General features: G+C 44.4%; 3 protein-coding genes across 3 annotated transcripts; all 3 read right to left on the bottom strand.

The window, feature by feature from the left end:
- Positions 1-1,163: 1,163 nt before the first annotated feature.
- LOC120701591 (40S ribosomal protein S27) lies at positions 1,164-2,819 on the bottom strand. The gene is made up of 4 exons (XM_039985580.1): positions 2,653-2,819; positions 2,447-2,548; positions 2,302-2,330; positions 1,164-1,553 (listed from the first exon to the last, which is right to left on the bottom strand). Exons 1-4 carry the CDS (start codon positions 2,653-2,655, stop codon positions 1,427-1,429), a joined length of 261 nt encoding a protein of 86 aa, XP_039841514.1. The 5' UTR covers positions 2,656-2,819; the 3' UTR covers positions 1,164-1,426.
- Positions 2,820-6,630: 3,811 nt separating this feature from the next.
- Positions 6,631-8,379, bottom strand: LOC120701579 (40S ribosomal protein S27). The gene is made up of 4 exons (XM_039985573.1): positions 8,226-8,379; positions 8,020-8,121; positions 7,875-7,903; positions 6,631-7,029 (listed from the first exon to the last, which is right to left on the bottom strand). Exons 1-4 carry the CDS (start codon positions 8,226-8,228, stop codon positions 6,903-6,905), a joined length of 261 nt encoding a protein of 86 aa, XP_039841507.1. The 5' UTR covers positions 8,229-8,379; the 3' UTR covers positions 6,631-6,902.
- Positions 8,380-8,912: 533 nt separating this feature from the next.
- Positions 8,913-16,981, bottom strand: LOC120701567. The gene is made up of 5 exons (XM_039985567.1): positions 16,643-16,981; positions 15,682-15,842; positions 15,352-15,385; positions 9,730-9,832; positions 8,913-9,407 (listed from the first exon to the last, which is right to left on the bottom strand). Exons 1-5 carry the CDS (start codon positions 16,931-16,933, stop codon positions 9,100-9,102), a joined length of 897 nt encoding a protein of 298 aa, XP_039841501.1. The 5' UTR covers positions 16,934-16,981; the 3' UTR covers positions 8,913-9,099.
- Between the last annotated feature and the right edge of the window lie 1,303 nt (positions 16,982-18,284).

Below are 18,284 nucleotides of genomic sequence, written 5' to 3'. Positions count from 1 at the left end.
GCTCAGTGTACGTGCTCCCCTTGGACATATAAAAGGGAGAGCACCGCTAGAACACACATACACACAGACTCAGCTAAGTCCAAGAAAAGACAGACACAACACAAGCTTGGATTCACTCCGAACAACCTCGTTCTCAACCTCTTGAGAGCACAAGCAATACAACGCACAGTGACGTAGGATATTACGCTCCAGCGACCCGAACCACTCTAAATCTGCTGTGTTCATCGTGTTCTTGTATCTAGATCGAACTAGTCCTAGCTAACCCCCGAGTACTCACCCTCTGAGCTTAGCCGGGTGCATTACGGCACCCGGCTGTGGATTTGCACACCACGACAGAAATCACTCGCAGCAACGCTAACAAACCTTTAGAGGTCAAGACGCCCTTCCTCCGGTCACAGAAACTGAAATGAAATCACTCGCAGCAACGCTAACAAACCTTTTGAGGTCAAGACGCCCTTCCTCCAGTCACAGAATGTGCATTGCAAAAACTTAGACGAAGTGGATAGTCCTAACATCGCCCTCCGGTTTCTGTTTGCTATAGGGCACACCAAAATCTCAAGACATTGACGATCATCGAAAGCATTCAGTTTCAACTTGTAAACAGCTTTGTTTTTTTGAAGCTAACTTGTAAACAGCGTACTGTTAGATATGGAGGTAAGACAAGTCTTTGCGGGTGCCGTGTCAAACATTTCCAAACAGGCTCTAGCACTTACATGCTATGAGCATTAAACAGTTCAGGACCGGACAGACAACATTTTCTACCACGACGGAATCCTCTTTACCCAACCTTGATTGTAGATCAGATAACTCAGTACAAGACTATGCTCCCTACGATTGCAAACTCACATCAGTTTTCAAATGCCAGTTACTTTTTTAACATTGACAAATAACATGGACTAAGAACATAAAATTTGGCAGTACAAGACCTTTTACCGACAAAACCAGAATCCATTAATCTTTTGTTTCAAATAGCAGAGTTCCAAGACCCTAGAAACTTTATATCTGCAATCAGAACTATCAGATATTATTTAACCAAACATCCATCATAGCTAGTATGATATCAAGCGAAGTACAAGCATAACCTGATAAATTAACAAAACTAAACAACATTGCATTCGAGTAATGGAAAGCCAGGAAAAAGTGCTTTAGCTGAACAAGGGAGATATCTGCAAGCCAACCGAGAGTATTCAACAATTTCACCACTTGGTTCATCATAATCCAAAACAACCCCAGCTAATTAGATAAAGCAGGTGCCAAACAGAACATTGAGTAGTAGTATCAGGTACATAACATAGGAATAGATATTGAAAGCCTTATAGTAAGCAGCAGTTCAGGGCCCTAACATTTCACATAGCACAAAATTTGACGGCTACATACTCAAGTGAAAAACTTGGCTCAGAACAAACATCATCTTCCAGACTACATTCTAGTCTCCCTTCCGGCGGAAGGAGCAGCCCTCCGTGAGCCTAGCCTTTCCTCCAGTGGGCTGGCAGAGGACAGTTTGGCAGCCCGGGCACACCACAACAGTCTGGGAGTGGCTGAAAACAGTGGTTCTGCAAAACAAAAGTATAAAATCATGAGACCAGAAAGCATGATGTTTAGAAGTGAAAGCAATACATTGATTCAAATATCCAACTAATTTTAACATGGAAGTGCCAAGGAGCAAGTACTACTAAGTTAACAGGATGACAAAACAGTACATGCTCATCCAAAATGCTTCTTTGCTCAAAAATTTATTTCAGACACATAAAAATACTCCAATACCAAAAATAACTACAGAAGCGTGCTACTATCAGCAGGAGCTTACCACGTGAGATGGTTTGTTGAGATTTTCTTTGATTCTTTGTTACGGCCTGCTAAGTCTGATACTCAAAACAATCAAATGTGGCAGAAAGCAAACCAATAACAGGATAATTACCACCCCTGGCAATAGCAATTAGCCAAACCATACAAACACTAAATGCACAAAAATGTAGGCCGTTCTTTTTATAAACACTAGAAATAGAAATATCACTAGCAATTGCCCCTACGTATCAAGGTCACCTTAGCTATCACCGAATCTCACTGTGATAGCACTCTAAGCTTAGAGAAATTTATGCCAATAACAATAATGCATTTCGGATGGACAGGGCCAGATAATTACAAGCATCAGAGCAGTCTAGTGAGTAGAATAGACTCAATTAACGAAGACATGTAGAAAGAATAGCACTAATCCACAACGACAATAATACAATTAATCAATGACCGCGCACTGCATAATTCTAGACCTAGAAAAGAGGCTGGAGCGACAGGAAAACTTACATGCTGAAGCATCCCTGGCACTTGACGTCCTGCAACACGACAAGAAGATTTCACAGTTAATACACGGAGAAACAAGAAAAAAGGCGAACGAAAAAGGACTAGCTTTCACCAGAGACGGGAGAAAAACAGAGAAAGGAACACCTACCATGAAGAAAGAGTTGGGGGACTGGACGAGGCGCTTCTTCTTGTGCTTGAGCTTCTCGAGCTCCGCCGGGGGGTTGAGCAGGTCGATGTCGTTCTGGAGCACCTGCGCGACGAATCAATCGCGTAATCAGATCGAGGACGCTGGCGACGAAAGGAGGAACTGATTCGGATCTCGGAGAGGTGGAACAGGATGCTATCGGAACGTACCATCTTGCAGGGCTCGCTCAAGCTCGGCGGCGGCGACGAGGAGTGGGGAATGCGCCCTAGATGGAGGCGGCGGCGGCGGCGCTGCAACGGAGGAGGCTGAGACGGGAGGGTTTTGAGCGGAGCGCGTGGTTGTCGTTTTATAGTGAGATCTGGAGATTCTGGGCCGTTCGATCGTGTTGGCTCGCCATCTGGACCTTTGAAGTGAAAAGCACTGCACAATAGGCCAGTTGAGTTGGATTGTTGGGCTAGAATCCCACCACTTGTGATTCCTAAATAAAAAAAAGATCCTCTCAAAAGAAATAAAAAAAGAACAATCTTCTCTCGAATCTTCTTCCTCCTTCGCTCTCTACTGTAGCGGCGAAAAAGGAGTTCCTTCGATCCGGTTCATCCTGCCGGGTCCCTGCGCCTCCTGTGGCCTTCTTGGCCCGGGAGGTGTGGGGAACCGGAGAGCTTGAGGTACCGATGTATATTTCCCACCCTATTAGACTAGGTTCTCTTAGATTAGGGTTAGTTTCCTCCGGGTCTGATGGCCGGAGTTCTCTTCTGTACCCTTCCTCCATAGCGACGGCGCCGGTTTCAGCAGGGTCTCCGGTCATGGGGACCTCCGGCGCTGCTTCGTTTACGGATTGGATGAGGTACAGTTCAGGGTCAGGGTTGGATGCCTTCTCTGGTGGCTTTGATGTTGGAGGTGATTGGTGTCTGACGGTGGTTGCTGAGTGCGTGGTGCGTAGCTTTGGTGCCTTAATCGGAGGATCTAGCAACGATGAAGTTTCCCATGTTTTATTGTGCATAGTTGCTAGATTCTTCTGTGGTTTTTTTTTTCTCCGGTTGCGTCCACGCCCTTGGCTGCCCCGTCGGCCTGAAAGCCAACGACATGGTTGCTGGAGGTTGGAAGATATTTTGCTCCGTCCAAGGTGCTGCATCTGTCGATTGCGGTTGCCTTGTGAGGTTCGTTTGTCCCTTCCTCATCTCCGTTGATGTTGGTGTCGGCGGTGGATCTGGGAGGTATGTCTACCAACTCGTTACTAAGAAACTGGGTTGGTTCTTACTTCCCACCTGTTTAGGTGGTTCAGTTCCCCGTTGGGTTGTCTCGTCGTTTGGTGAGCTGGAGTTCTGGGTGGATCTTGTGGCGCCAGCTCTCTTGTTTCTCGGCGAGCTGATGGCCGATGGCCATCTTTAGCCAGGGCGTTCAGCGTTTTACAGTATGTCAATGATTTCGTTATACTACTCTTGGAGGCAATCAAAAACTATGTTTATTCGTCGGTAGGGGGAACGGACTCAAGCTGCTGGAAGCTCCGTTCGCCGGTGACGAGAACGACCGGGGTGTTCTTGCAAGGGCTGTGCTGTATTTTTTCTATTTTCCAAAGTTGTCTTTGTAAGAATGTAAACTTTGAGAATCATATGTAATATATTATCCCGGTTTCTAAAAAAAAGAACAAAAGGAAATGATTCCAAATACAATGATCGATGAATAAATCCATGAAAATGACGTCACTACTGGTGTGCATTTGCATGGTAATTAGAATTTTATGCAAGAAAAATGTGCTTATATAACCTAACATGGGATGTAGGAGGGATATTTGGCTAAAACTTTGTTAGCAACGATAAATTTTATTAGGTTGATTAAGTTCAACTCGTATATTTCGATTTGAAGAACAAAAACTGGGAGCTTGAAGAAGTCTATCTATTTACATGAGTTGGATATGCACCTCCGGTGCAACCTGGTACAGGAAAGAAAACACAATTACCAAGACAAAATGCAATGTTGGGAGCAAGGTGCAGCATGGTTTTATGGGACTAACAAGACTTGCCGCTCATCAAAGAGCAGCCAATCCGAATAGTCCTGAGAGCAAGTATTATGGTAAACTAAAAGCAGACTCAAGGAGAGAGAAGTGGAGAGAGAAAGAGGGAGTGAGCTGTAAACTTACAGTCAGCTTTGACACAAGAATCAAAAAAGTTTGTGAAATATACAAGTGAGCGATATATTAATAGTGGAGAGCTAACCACTATATAAATGGGCTGAGAGATGAGCTACAAAGAGTCTTGCAGCCAGCAATGGGCTAAATTATTAGCCTTGCTCTGATCCCATGCGGACTTGAAGTGACAGAGCAGTGTGTGCTAATGCATCATAGGGTGTGTTTAGTTCCCACAAAATTTCCAAATTTTCCATCACATCCATCACATCGAAACATTAAATATAGCAAATAACTTATGCATGGAGTACTAAATGTAGTTAAATAAAAAAACTAATTGCATAGTTTTGATGTACGTTGCGAGACGAATCTTTTGAGCCTAGTTAGGTCATGGTAGGAAAATATTTACCACAAACAAACGAAAAGTGCTACAGTGTGCTACAGTGACTGATGTGACTTTTTCTCCCCCAATTCCCCTCATCTAAACACAGCCATATTCAAGCAGCTATTTCTTGTAAATGATATCAATGTAAAGCCTACTGTAGATCAGATAACTCAGTACAAGACTGCTCCCTACGATTGCAAACTCACATCAGTTTTCAAATGCCAGTTACTTTTTGAACATTGACAAATAACATGAATTATTATGGACTAAGAACATAAAAATTGGCATTCCAAGATGAGTAAAATACACTGTGGGTACATGAACTTGTAATGCTGTGTCAAATAGGTCCATAAACTTAGAAACCAGACATCTAGCCCCTCGAACTTGCGAACCCGTTCACTCCAGGTCCAGTCTGGTTTTGCATGGCTTGCATGGCACTGTGCGCCCGCGATTTGTTACAGTAAATCAGGATTTGCTACAATTACCGCGGTTTTGTTTTTTTTTTCTAATTTATTTCGGCTGAATCTTTGAAAAATCATAACTCTTCGATACAAAATCATAACTCTTCGATACAACATCAAATGAAAATTGTAGCCCTCGACGAGATCTACAACTTTCTAGTTTTGTGTGTTTTTCATTTGATGAATTTAATTTGCCCAAAAAAATTATACAAAAGTACAACACCATAATAATCACGTACTTCTGCTTGTCGCACTAGAAAATTAATATATTTTTCTGTTTGTTGTCAAATGAAGACACTTGTATACTAAAATTTTAGTACTCTAAAAGATCTAGATTCTTAGAGTTTTAAATTTTTATATTTGAAGTTGTTAAAATGTCGATAAAACAGTATAAAGCAGCATATTAAGTACGCAAAAGACGTTGAGGCTTTATACTATTTTATCAACATCTTAACAACTTTAAATGTAAAAACTCAAAACTACAAGAATCTAGATCGTTAAAATTTTGGTATACAAAGTGTCTTCATTTGACAACAAATAAAAAAATATATTAATTTTCTAGTGCGACAAGCAAAATTACGTGATTATTATAGTGCTATACTTTTGTATAATTTTTTTAGGCAACTTAACTTCATCAAATGAAAAAACTCAAAACTAGAAAGTTGTAGATCTCGTCGAGGGCTACAATTTTCATATAAAAATCATCTTCATCCGATGTTGTATCGAAGAATTATGATTTTTCAAAGATTCAGCCGAAATAAATTAGAAAAAGAAAAACAAAACCGCGGTAACTTTAGCAAATCCGAGTTTACTGTAGCAAATCGCGGGCGCACAGTGCCATGCAAGCCATGCAAAACCAGACTGGACCTGGGGTGAACGGGTTCGCAAGTTCGAGGGGCTAGATGTCCGGTTTCTAAGTTTATGGACCTATTTGACACAGCACTACAAGTTCATGTACCCACAGTGCATTTTACTCTTCCAAGATCTTTTACTGACAAAATCAGAGTCCGTTAATCTTTTGTTTCAAATAGCAGAGTTCCAAGACCCTAGAAACTTATACCTGCAATCAGAACTATCAGATATTATTTAAACAAGCATCCATCATAGCTAGTTCATATCAAGCGAAGTACAAGCATAACCAGATAAATAACAAAACTAAACAACATTGCATTCGAGTAATGGAAAGCCAGGAAAAAGTGCTTTAGCTGAACAAGGGAGATATCTGCAAGCCAACCGAGAGTATTCAACAATTTCACCACTTGGTTCATCATAATCCAAAACAACCCCAGCTAATTAGATAAAGCAGGTGCCAAACAGAACATTGAGTAGTAGTATCCAGTACATAACATAGGAATAGATATTGAAAGCCTTATAGTAAGCAGCAGTTCAGGGCCCTAACATTTCACATAGCAGTATAGCACAAAATTTGACGGCTACATACTCAAAGTGAAAAACTTGGCTCAGAACAAACATCGTCTTCCAGATTACATTCTAGTCTCCCTTCCGGCGGAAGGAGCAACCCTCCGTGAGCCTAGCCTTTCCTCCAGTGGGCTGGCAGAGGACAGTTTGGCAGCCCGGGCACACCACAACAGTCTGGGAGTGGCTGAAAACAGTGGTTCTGCAAAACAAAAGTATACAATCATGAGACCAGAAAGCATGATGTTTAGAAGTGAAAGCAATACATCGATGAAAATATCCAACTATTATGAACATGGAAGTCCCAAGGAGCAAGTACTACTAAGTTAACAGGATGACAAAACAGTACATGCTCATCCAAAATGCTTCTTTGCTCAAAAATTTAGTTCAGACACATAAAAATACTCCAATACCAAACATAACTATAGGAGCGTGCTACTATCAGCAGGAGCTTATCACGTGAGATGGTTTGAGATTTTCTTTGATTCTTAGTTACGGCCTGCTAAGTCTGATACTCAAAACAATCAAATGTGGCAGAAAGCAAACCAATATAACGGGATAATTACCACGCCTGGAAATAGCAATTAGCCAAACCATAAAGACACTAAATGCAAAGTTCATAAGCTGAAAAATGTGGCAGAAAGCAAACCAATATAACAGGATAATTACCACCCCTGGCAATAGCAATTAGCCAAACCATACAAACACTAAATGCACAAAAATGTAGGCCGTTCTTTTTATAAGCACTAGAAATAGCAATATCACTAGCAATTGCCCCTAAGTATCAAGGTCACCTTAGCTTTCACCGAATCTCACTGTGATAGCACTAAGCTTAGAGAAATTTATGCCAATAACAATAATGCATTTCGGATGGACAGGGCTAGATAATTACAAGCATCAGAGCAGTCTAGTGAGTAGAATAAACTCAATCAACGAAGACATGTAGAAAGAATAGCACTAATCAACAACGACAATAATACTAATCAATGACCGCGCACCGCATAATTCTAGACCTAGAAAAGAGGCTGGAGCGACAGGAAAACTTACATGCTGAAGCATCCCTGGCACTTGACGTCCTGCAACACGACAAGAAGATTTCGCAGTTAATACACGGAGAAACAAGAAAAAGGGTGAACGAAAAAGGGGTAGCTTTCACCAGAGACGGTAGCAAAACCGAGATAGGAACACGTACCATGAAGAAAGAGTTGGGGGACTGGACGAGGCGCTTCTTCTTGTGCTTGAGCTTCTCGAGCTCCGCCGGGGGGTTGAGCAGGTCGATGTCGTTCTGGAGCACCTGCGCAAGGAATCAATCGCATAATCAGATCGAGAACGCTGGCGACGAAAGGAGGAACAAATTCGGATCTCGGAGGGGTGGAACAGGAGACGATCGGAACGTACCATCTTGCAGGGCTGGCGCAGGCTCGGCGGCTGCGGACAGGAGTGGGGAATGCGCCCTAGATGGTGGCGGCGCTGCAACGGAGGAGGCTGAGACGGGAGGGCGTGGTTGTTGTTTTATAGTGAGATCTGGAGATTCTGGGCCGTTCGATCGTGTTGGCTCGCCATCTGGACCTTTGAAGTGAAAGGCACTGCACAATGGGCCAGTTAGTTGAGTTGGATTGTTGGGCTAGAATCCCACTTGTGAGAGAACAAACAAGTGTGTACTCAAAAAAAAAAAGTGTGTACTCAAAAAAACAAAAAAGAACAACCGGAGACGATTTCCAAATACAATGATCGATGAATAAATCCATGAAGATGACGTCACTACTGGTGTGTATTTGCATTGTAATTAGAATTTTATGCAACAAAAATGTGCTTACATAACCCAACATGAGATATGGGAGGGGTATTTGGCTAAAACTTTGTTAGCAACGATACATTTTTTTTAGATTTGATGAAGAACAAAAACTTGGAGCTCGAATAAGTCCATCTATTCGCATGAATTGAATATTTAACTACGGTGCAAGATGCCACCGGAAAACGCAACGTTGGGAGCAAGGTGCAGCATGGATTTGTGGGACTGGCAGGACTTCCGCGTTCATCAAAGAGCAGCCAATCCGAATAGTCCTGATCTCGTGAAGACCTGAAGAGAGGAACAGAGCAGTATGTGCTATTGCATGCAAGGCACTACCATAGAATATACTTTCTGTTACACAAGCCATTTTAGATAAATTACTATATCTCAGGCCACCACAAAAATCAAGAAAAACAGCATGCTTATGTTGCCAGCAAATCAACACCCACTTTGCTCACGGCAACTACAAGCCTCTAGTCATCAAATGTCTTGCTTCTTGTCATGTTGGTTTTGGAAATCTGGAAAATTGTGACTTCTGAAACTTGAGTCGTTTTGGAAATCTGAATTGCGGCGGCTTCTGAAACTTGATTCATTTTGGAAACTAAAATCTTGCTGGTTCCTGAAACTTGGATTGTTTTCGAAACTTCGATCGGAATGGTCTCCAAAAGTTTGTCCATGTGAGCCAAAATCGTCAGTGATGTTTGTCGGGGCAAAATTTGAATCATCCTGGCATCTAAATCTCCGGTCATGCCGACCAAAATTGCTCTCCATGTTCATGGGAGCAAATGCTGCAAGACATGGGGAGATAGTATATGAGAAAACGTGAAAACACAAACAAATGAAGGCTCAATGGAAGCAACACCACTTGAACATAAAATGAAGAACCATATATAACAGTACATTTTGCCTAGTTGTCAAAAGGGTGTGAGCTGCCATTCATTGTGGAGAACACATTTAACATGACTTACTATATTGCAAGAAACAATACCATAAGCCATCAATGAAACTGATGACCATGTACAAATACCTCATAGCAGCTTTATATGTATAGCCTTAAAGACAAAAAAAATAAATTAAACAAAAAACATTAGGTACCAAAGATGAACTTACCTCGTTCTCTCATTCTCCTTTCTCTATCATATTCAAATTTGTCACGAATTTGAGTAACCCTTTCCCATGTTTCACCTTGTTTGTTCACCCCGAAGCCAAGGTCCTGCATGATTGATGCAATAGAAGAAAACAGCTCTGATACTGGAGAACTGACAACAGATTGCAATCCAGTTCAGGTAGTAGCACTATAAAGCTTAATAGAAAGTACAATGTCCTGCATAATTTTAATATTCATCCTTTTTCTCCCGAATAACATTTAAGGAAGTTTCATCCAATTCTTAATCCAAAGTTTTAGATATTTGTTAAAAGAGAAAGACTGCTCAGGGCCGAAGTATGATGAATACAAGATATAGGAAAGAAGGCAGTGTTTTCTCTCTTTTTCTCATTAACTGAGCTGTCAATGAATCTGCTTCATTCACAGACTCTATTTCATTCACTGAATATACATGATAATTCATTTACTTCCAACATGTGGGTGTGGCCCTGTGCATAACCAACTTAGGCCCAATATGCCATAAAATCAGAGCAATCACATGTATCCCAACTACTTCATTTCCATAATTCTAACTAGGTAACCCTCATAAGAATACTGCAACAATGTGTCAAATGTTGTTTCTTCGGAATGCTGCAGTAACAATCCTTAAGACCTTAAATCAGGAAGATGCGTGCCACATGTTAGTTTGTATGGTCAAGCTTGCTGCCGGTTTTTACTAGTAAAGCTATACAATAGAAAACACCAGAGTATCAGAGAAGGTTGACTACATTTTCTGTTTCTAAAAGAACAAAATAATGATGCATGAGAAGCAATAGCAAGAAACATATAAAATTGACATCTGGAAATGTGAAACTATGGGCCAGTAAGACTAAAACCCTTTAATACATGATCAGGGCTCAACAAAAAGACTAACACATATGGTGTTTCCTTCTCGTACCAGCTGTCTATTAGTGAACAAGGAGATAAGTATAAAAGCTAAGAGTTTGTGGTGAATTCCTGCCTTGAGTAGTCCTGGAAAGGTAAAGAGTAAAATACACCAGCGGTCCTCAAATTTGTCACGTTGTGTCATCCCAGTCCCTGAACTCGTAAAATGCAGAATTGACTCCCTAAACTTAGCTTCAGGTGTCATCCGGATCCCTGAACTCGCAAATTGCATATTTAGCTTCCTAAACGTAGTTTTGGGTGTCATCATAGTCCTCGAACATGTAAATTGTACATTTAAATTTCTAAAATAGATTTCAGGACATATGCTGTTAGAGGAGTGAAGGGCTTATTGGGCCTTAGCCCATTAGGGTTAATTAGTCGCTTGCTTAGGGGTCAAGTAAACCTCTCTATATAAGGAGAGGAGATGTATCAATCTAATCAAGCAAGAGATTAGAAGGAAATCCCTTCTCTCTTGCCGGCCGTGGGCGAAGCCCCGCGGCCGGCGTTCCCAGTGCCCCTGCAGCCCTAGCCGCCGCCGCGATCCAACCCGTGAACAGTACCCGCGGTACTGTAGCACCGCGGGTACTGTAGCGCCGCCGCCGCTTCCCTCGGTGCTCTCTCCTCTCGATCCCATCAGCGTTCATAACAATCTGGTATCAGCTATGCCAGGCGACGACAAGTCTGAGCCACCACTGCCGCCGCCAACCATGGAGGGTCTGGCCGCCATGATGACCAAGCTGCTGAGCAGCATGGGCGACATGGAGACGCGCATCACCTCTATGGAGTCGCGCATCACCTCTATGGAGTCACGCCTTCAACCGCCGCTGACGTTGAACCCCACGGCGTCCATGCCCTATGGGATGCCAGGGTACGGATCCACAACCCTGGCGAGTTCTTCATCGACGGCCGCCGCCACGCTGTCCACGACACCCCCAACGTCTTCGCCGACCCTGCCGATCACCAAGGATCTGTGCGCCGACGTAAGGGTTACAATAGTCCAGATACAAGCCGCTCTCCAGGAGATGATACAACTTGAGCGAAAGAGAGAGGCGGTCGTGCACCTACAAGCGGCAACGCGCAAGTTCTTGGCGCAACGGCTCGTCCGCGTGATGCGCAAGGAGCAACAGGACCAAGCGGCTTCATTCATCCAGGCGGCGGTGCGGCTGCAGGCTGCAGCACGCGGCCTCCTAACGCGGCGTCGGCTGCAGAAGATGCGCTTGGAGATGCAAGAGGCGGCTTTGACAGTGATCGACCTCGGCAATTGGGGGCGCGACCTCGGCAATTGGGGGCGCGACCTCGGCAAATGGGGGCGCGACCTTGTCCCGTCGAAAGGCCACCAGCGCTCGCGCCAACTCGCCGCTGTCTTCAAGCGCGCGCTGGGTAGCGAACTCCAATTCTACAGCAGTGGAAGGGGAGGCGGTTTCCTCTTTGTCATCGGCGGGGACGCAGTGCCTAGCGCCACCGCTTTTCGCTACCGGCCACCGCGAGGACGTCTCCGCTGGTCGCAGTCCCAATTAATTCCAGGTGGCCGTACCCGCGCACCCCTCTCGTTCCGATGGTCTCCGTGGGATCCAGGCGGTGACATACGTGCAGATCCAGCACGCGGAGGGTGTCCGCCTTATCTGCAGGAGTCAAAAATAAAGAGTCACAGTTTATTTAAAATAAGCCGAGATGTAAAAGGCTTGTTCTTAGGAGTTCGGTTTGCGTCTAGTGGAGTCATTGTTAGCGTCATCGTTAGATTGCAGCTTGAGGACAAGCTGCATGTCCAGGTGGGGTGTAGTGTTAGAGGAGTGAAGGGCTTATTGGGCCTTAGCCCATTAGGGTTAATTAGTCGCTTGCTTAGGGGTCAAGTAAACCTCTCTATATAAGGAGAGGAGATGTATCAATCTAATCAAGTAAGAGATTAGAAGAAAATCCCTTCTCTCTTGCCGGCCGTGGGCGAAGCCCCGCGGCCGGCGTTCCCAGCGCCCCTGCAGCCCTAGCCGCCGCCGCGATCCAACCCGTGAACAGTACCCGCGGTACTGTAGCACCGCGGGTACTGTAGCGCCGCCGCCGCTTCCCTCGGTGCTCTCTCCTCTCGATCCCATCAGCGTTCATAACATATGCCATGTACACATTCCTTCTTCTTATAGGCATAACCGTTGTTCCCAGCAGTCTTCGAGCTCTTTCCATACAGTCTCCCTTCCGTTGTGTGTATGGGAGAGAGTTTTGCCCAACCTCATCATCTTCGAAGTATTGCTAATTGCTTTGTCACTTGCCAGTAAACATGGTGATAGTTTGACAAATAATTTGTTTGAAGGATTTTTATGAAAGTTTTCTCGTAGGAAATCTAATAAATTCAACTTGTCTTATTAATTTTTAAATACTGATGGTTAAATTAAATCATGCACCTAGATAATATGCATCCAAAGTTAAATTTAGAGGGTTAAATATGCAATTTTTTATTTAGGGACCGCGATGACACCCGAAGCTAAGTTTAGGGAGCCAAATATGCAATTTGCGAGTTCGTGGACCGGGATGACACCCAAAGCTAAGTTTAGGGAGCCAAAACTGCATTTTATGAGTTCGGGGACTGGGATGACACATCGTGACAAGTTTGAGGACCGCTGATGTACTCTACTCAAAGGTAAATTACCTACCCTGATCCTTTGTAGACTGTAGCCAGTAGTTGACCTGGATACTCATGGAAGAGAGACAACTCTCGGCTATTGTTGATGCTATGCGTTATGGAAATTACGTTAACTTATACTTGACACCATAATCAATGTTCCCCATAATTGCATGAGACATTACTTTCTCCACAAGCAGTGTAGTGGACTAGGATGACATTGTTGGTTGAACATCATTTAGATACATATGGTTTTCTGTCATGTGGGGACGCCAGTCAGCGTTGCCCACGCGCGCCGCGCACGCCGGCGCCAACAGATCAGAGCGCAGCATCAGCAAGCGGCTAGATAGTAGGTTATGATTTGTTAGTTTGTTTCCTAAATTGTAGGGCCGCTGACCTACATATCTCTTGTACTCGGCACTTGGAAGGATAAGCAAGAATCAATTATCCTAATCTCCCTCCTTCCTGTCTCTCGTCTCCTTCACAATAGGGCAGCCGGGCAACAACCCCGATGCCATTATCAACCGAGGCTACGAGCTCTGTAGCCAAGGACCGGCTACCCTAGACGCCCACGCCCTTGACAACCTGGTATCAGCTTCCAGGCGATCCTCGTCCACCTCCACACCATCCTCCTCTGCACCGCCGCCATTCACCGCCCCACCACCCTCACCTACACCTTCCATCACCTCCATGGCTGAACCCACCATGTCCAAACTCACGGCCATGATCCGCCAACTCACCACAACCGTGGAGACGCTCCAAACCAAGGTCGACGGGCTCCAGCAGGAACGCACCCCGGACGCCTCAGCGTCGGGACCTCCCCGATCGCCGGCCACGGGCGAGCACCACAACGATTGCCCCCCCCCCCGTTCCAGAAGATGGACTTTCCCAAGTTCGACAGCAAGTCGGATCCACTAGCGTTCATCAACCGCTGTGAATCCTACTTCCACCTGCAGCGGATCGCCGAGGAAGAAAAGGTTTGGATGGCATCCCACAACCTGGAGGACGCCACCCAACTCTGGTACATGCAGGTTCAGCGTGACGAGGGCACGCCGCCATGGCGTTGTTTCGTCGAGCTGATCAACACCCGCTTTGGCCCTCCTCTGCGCTCCAACCCTCTGGGCGAGCTCGCGGCGTGCAAGCGCACGGGGACTGTCGTCGAGTTCCAGGAGCGTTTCGAGGCGCTGCTGCCTCAGGCCGGTTATCTCTCCGAGCAACAGAAGGTGCAGCTGTTCACGGCGGGACTCTAGCCGCCCCTCAGCCTCGATGTCGAGATCCATAACCCGTAGTCCCTCACCGTCGCCATGAGCCTCGCCCGCAAGTTGGAGATGCGGAACCAGTGCGCCGCGGCACAGGCGCCACCGCCAACGCCACACCATCCTCCGCAGCAGGGCATCCTGCCGGCGCCCCAACGTTTGGCGTTGCCAGGCCCTACGCCGGCCCCACCTCCGGCATCAGCAAGCGGCTAGATAGTAGGTTATGATTTGTTAGTTTGTTTCCTAAATTGTAGGGCCGCTGGCCTACATATCTCTTGTACTCGGCACTTGGAAGGATAAGCAAGAATCAATTATCCTAATCTCCCTCCCTCCTGTCTCTCATCTCCTTCACAATAGGGCAGCCGGACAACAACCCCGACGCCATTATCAACCGAGGCTACGAGCTCCGTAGCCGAGGACCGGCTACCCTAGATGCCCACGCCCTTGACATTTTCCGTTAGCTATTTTGTATAAGCTCCGTTGCAAAATATCTGTTGCATTATAAGCATGAGAGTATATGCTAAATAAAATAGCCAGGTGACAGAAAAAAAAGGAGTAACTATTGGATATGTAAACCAATAATCTGATATACAAAATAGGGTGCCAGATTTTTCACAACTGATTTCTCACATGAGTTTTGTAGTACAGAAAAGCAACACCAGGTTGGCCCTTAGTATTCTTCTACAATTCAGTCAGCTTATGTACAAATGGTGCAATAAGCAAAGGATGTGACCAGAGCCCGAGCATTAGCATATTTAGGCCATAGCACAAGATGCAAACCCCTCAGGAGCATAAAGAAATGATATGTGAAATGAATCAGTACTGCAGAGAGAACGTACCTTGTTTGGTTCTACATTGGACTGCCTTCTCCTGCTGCAATATAAAAACACTAATGAGACTATTTCTGGAATTAGCATCATAGCATGTAATATACTCTTGGCACTAACTTTTTCATAAAGCATTACCCAATCAGATGGGCAACAAACTAAAAACATCCATAAACATTCAGAAGTTGGCAACAATTCAACAATCAATTCTGAGGGCACAGTCTATCAGTATGATCAAAAGATTACAGTGGAAATTGAAATCATGATTACGGTGTAAAAGATAACCAATCAAACTAAACTGTAAGCAAGGAACACAAAAGAGATCTATTGACCATTTGCTACCTGTATGGAGAGAAGTCAAGATCATCTTCTTCAGCAGAGTCATAATTAGCATGAGATTCAGCAATCTTTTTTGAATAACCTTCATCCCAATACAACCTTTCCCAGTTTTCTCTAAGTTCTTGGTACAGCTCCATGTACTTTTTGCACCATGTTTCGTGGTCCTGTAAAATTTTTTGCGCCCACCGGTTAGGTTCCTCATCAAAGATCACCATTTTGATCTTATAGTAAAAGGCCACCAAAACAATAAATTCTAGCTTCAGAACAAAGCAACTAATGTTTCAGTTTTTCTACCTATGAAGCATGCACTTATCACAGAGTTATAACAACAGTATGTTTTTCAGTTTGCACTTTGCACTTTCCCTTGTATGAATAAAGTAACATGATTTTTACTGTACAATACGCCCTTACAGGTTAATAATTTCCTACTAAAGCACAGTACGAAGTAAACTTATTTGTGGAGTTTCTAACAAAAGGACACTGTTTCTCAACATTGAAGAGCATTGTGTTCTTTTTATTCTATGCATTGCCCAATTAAGCAGCACGGTTCATCCGTGAATTTGCCACGGGAAATGCAATCAAACCAGCAGAATTCATTGTAATTGTAAATCCAGAAAAAAAATCTATAGAAAAGACTAAGAAAAAAATCCGAAATAATTGGCTTCAAATCGTTTCAGGAAATTAAAGGGTACTCCCGTTGTACCCAAGCTAAAACAAATGGAGAACCTACGGGTAAATCCCATATTGAACCAATTTCGCTGGATAACCTTGAATCATGATTCATCAAAGTACGTTAAGGTAACCTAGATTAAATTCCCCATATAAAATAGTGACTCAATAAGTAGGCAGACAACAAAATGCGAAAAGTCCTAGGGTTTAAGGAAAAAGCGACCGAACGTGGGGGAGGACTGGGGGGGTGCAGCGCCGCAGCGGAAGAGCTGCCAGGCGCGCTCGAGGGGCTTACCGAGTCCTTGAGGACAAGGCGCGTGCGGCGCATGAACTGCTCCCGCATCTGCTTGCGGCGGCGGTTGGGGAGGTTATCCCGCGGGATGGCGAAGCGCTCGCGGTGCGGCACGCCGTCCCCGATCTCGTGCATCTCCCCGTCCACCGCCCACCACTCCGACTTCTTGGGGCCCGCCCCCGCGGCGTGGCCGAGGCCCGGCGGCGGCGGCGGCTTGGACCAGCTCGTGCCGCCGGTCACGAAGCCGCCGCGGCGGTGCGCCCACCGCCGCTGCGTGTACGCGCAGCGCAGCATCCTCTCGCCGCTCCCCACAGCCGCCTCCCGTTGGCTCACATGGACGGTCAGGATGCCTTCTTGTGTGTTCCGATGGTCAGGGGTACGTCAGCACTCATGTTCACAAATCACAATACACATTCACCCCCTTAAAGTTTAAATGCACATATAATTTATCATCAATAATAAAAATTTATGTCTTACACTCTTGATGGACTACCTATTGCCTTGTCGAAAAATTTATGCCCTTGTATGTCCAATGTGCAGCTGAAATTGTTATTACTTTTCAAAACTACTATGAGAAATGCACATATGTTTTACAAAGATATTTCAGATTTGTAATTTTTTCAGCATTCAGAAAAATGTTTTTCAGATTTTCAGATATTCACCCACTGAGAAATCAAATTTCCAAATAAATTTTTAAAATGTATATTTTTTTTGTTACGAGGACAATAAGAGATTGGATGAATAGAGAAAAAGTGAAAATAGTGTCAAATGAAAGATCATGATTTTATAAAAAGTTAGAAAAAAGAATTATCAAATTTGGAGTTCTTATGAGAAAGAAATATTTATTACAAGTTTTTATTCTAGACTAAAAAGAAAAACTGAAGCATTCGTTTGTTCTTCAGACCATCCAACTGGACTGGACGTAACGACGTGGCGTGATGGGATTGGCCCAACAGGTTGTGTGGGTCTTCTTCACACAACCGCACTAGCATCACAACCAGGTTCGAAGCACCCATTTTGCACCATTTTTTGACATTACTAGCATAAACGCAAACGTTGATTTAAACCTAATTAATTTTTAATTTGAAATGCATTGAATTATATATCAATAAAATAATATTCAAGTTATATCTAAAAATTTGTATCATGATAGACTTCCCTACTATCTCGTAGTTTAGGTCGATTCGAACCTATTACAACAGAACGGAGCTAAAATAATTAAGCGGTTGAGGTCTATAGATACAAAAATATGCGTTTAAATGTTATTAACTCTATACTTTGAAGATTAGCAGGAGGTTTCGCAAGACACATTGTATAGTGCTCGCAAATTGAGAAAAATCTTATGTTAGATTATGCAAAAAAGTCTAGATCAGTTTAAATTGAAACGTTTTCAAAAATTTTGGTCCCGTTGTCTAGGACGCCTAGCTGCCCGTTGCGGGTGCAGGAGAGGAGTACCAGAGCGCAGGGCACCGCCACCGGCGACCAACTCGAGACACACGTCGTCCGTCAGCGAGCTATCCTATCTTGTCCCCGTCCGTCACGACCGCACTGTTCGTACAGCACCAGCTAGCTAGCTAGCGCATCCACCGTACCCATTGGCGATGCCGGCGGAGACGCAGCCGGGGGCCCTGCCGGCGGACTGCCT

The sequence above is a fragment of the Panicum virgatum genome, chromosome 1K (assembly GCF_016808335.1).
Source record: "Panicum virgatum strain AP13 chromosome 1K, P.virgatum_v5, whole genome shotgun sequence".
NCBI lineage: Eukaryota > Viridiplantae > Streptophyta > Magnoliopsida > Poales > Poaceae > Panicum > Panicum virgatum.
Note: the sequence above shows the minus strand (reverse complement) of the source record. Positions and strands in the feature narration are given on the sequence as shown.

What these genes read in the sequence shown, in the direction of transcription:
- LOC120701591 (XM_039985580.1), bottom strand. An exon ending in CCCCCAACTCTTTCTTCATG is followed by an intron (nt 2,331 to 2,446) that starts GTAGGTGTTCCT and finishes GTCGTGTTGCAG; the next exon opens with GACGTCAAGTGCCAGGGATG. An exon ending in TGCCAGGGATGCTTCAGCAT is followed by an intron (nt 1,554 to 2,301) that starts GTAAGTTTTCCT and finishes TTTGTTTTGCAG; the next exon opens with AACCACTGTTTTCAGCCACT.
- LOC120701567 (XM_039985567.1), bottom strand. Translation starts at nt 16,933, where the DNA reads ATGCTGCGCTGCGCGTACACGCAGCGGCGGTGGGCGCACCGCCGCGGC. An exon ending in CCAATGTAGAACCAAACAAG is followed by an intron (nt 9,833 to 15,351) that starts GTACGTTCTCTC and finishes TCAATCATGCAG; the next exon opens with GACCTTGGCTTCGGGGTGAA. An exon ending in AAGGAGAATGAGAGAACGAG is followed by an intron (nt 9,408 to 9,729) that starts GTAAGTTCATCT and finishes CATGTCTTGCAG; the next exon opens with CATTTGCTCCCATGAACATG.
- LOC120701579 (XM_039985573.1), bottom strand. An exon ending in CCCCCAACTCTTTCTTCATG is followed by an intron (nt 7,904 to 8,019) that starts GTACGTGTTCCT and finishes GTCGTGTTGCAG; the next exon opens with GACGTCAAGTGCCAGGGATG. An exon ending in TGCCAGGGATGCTTCAGCAT is followed by an intron (nt 7,030 to 7,874) that starts GTAAGTTTTCCT and finishes TTTGTTTTGCAG; the next exon opens with AACCACTGTTTTCAGCCACT.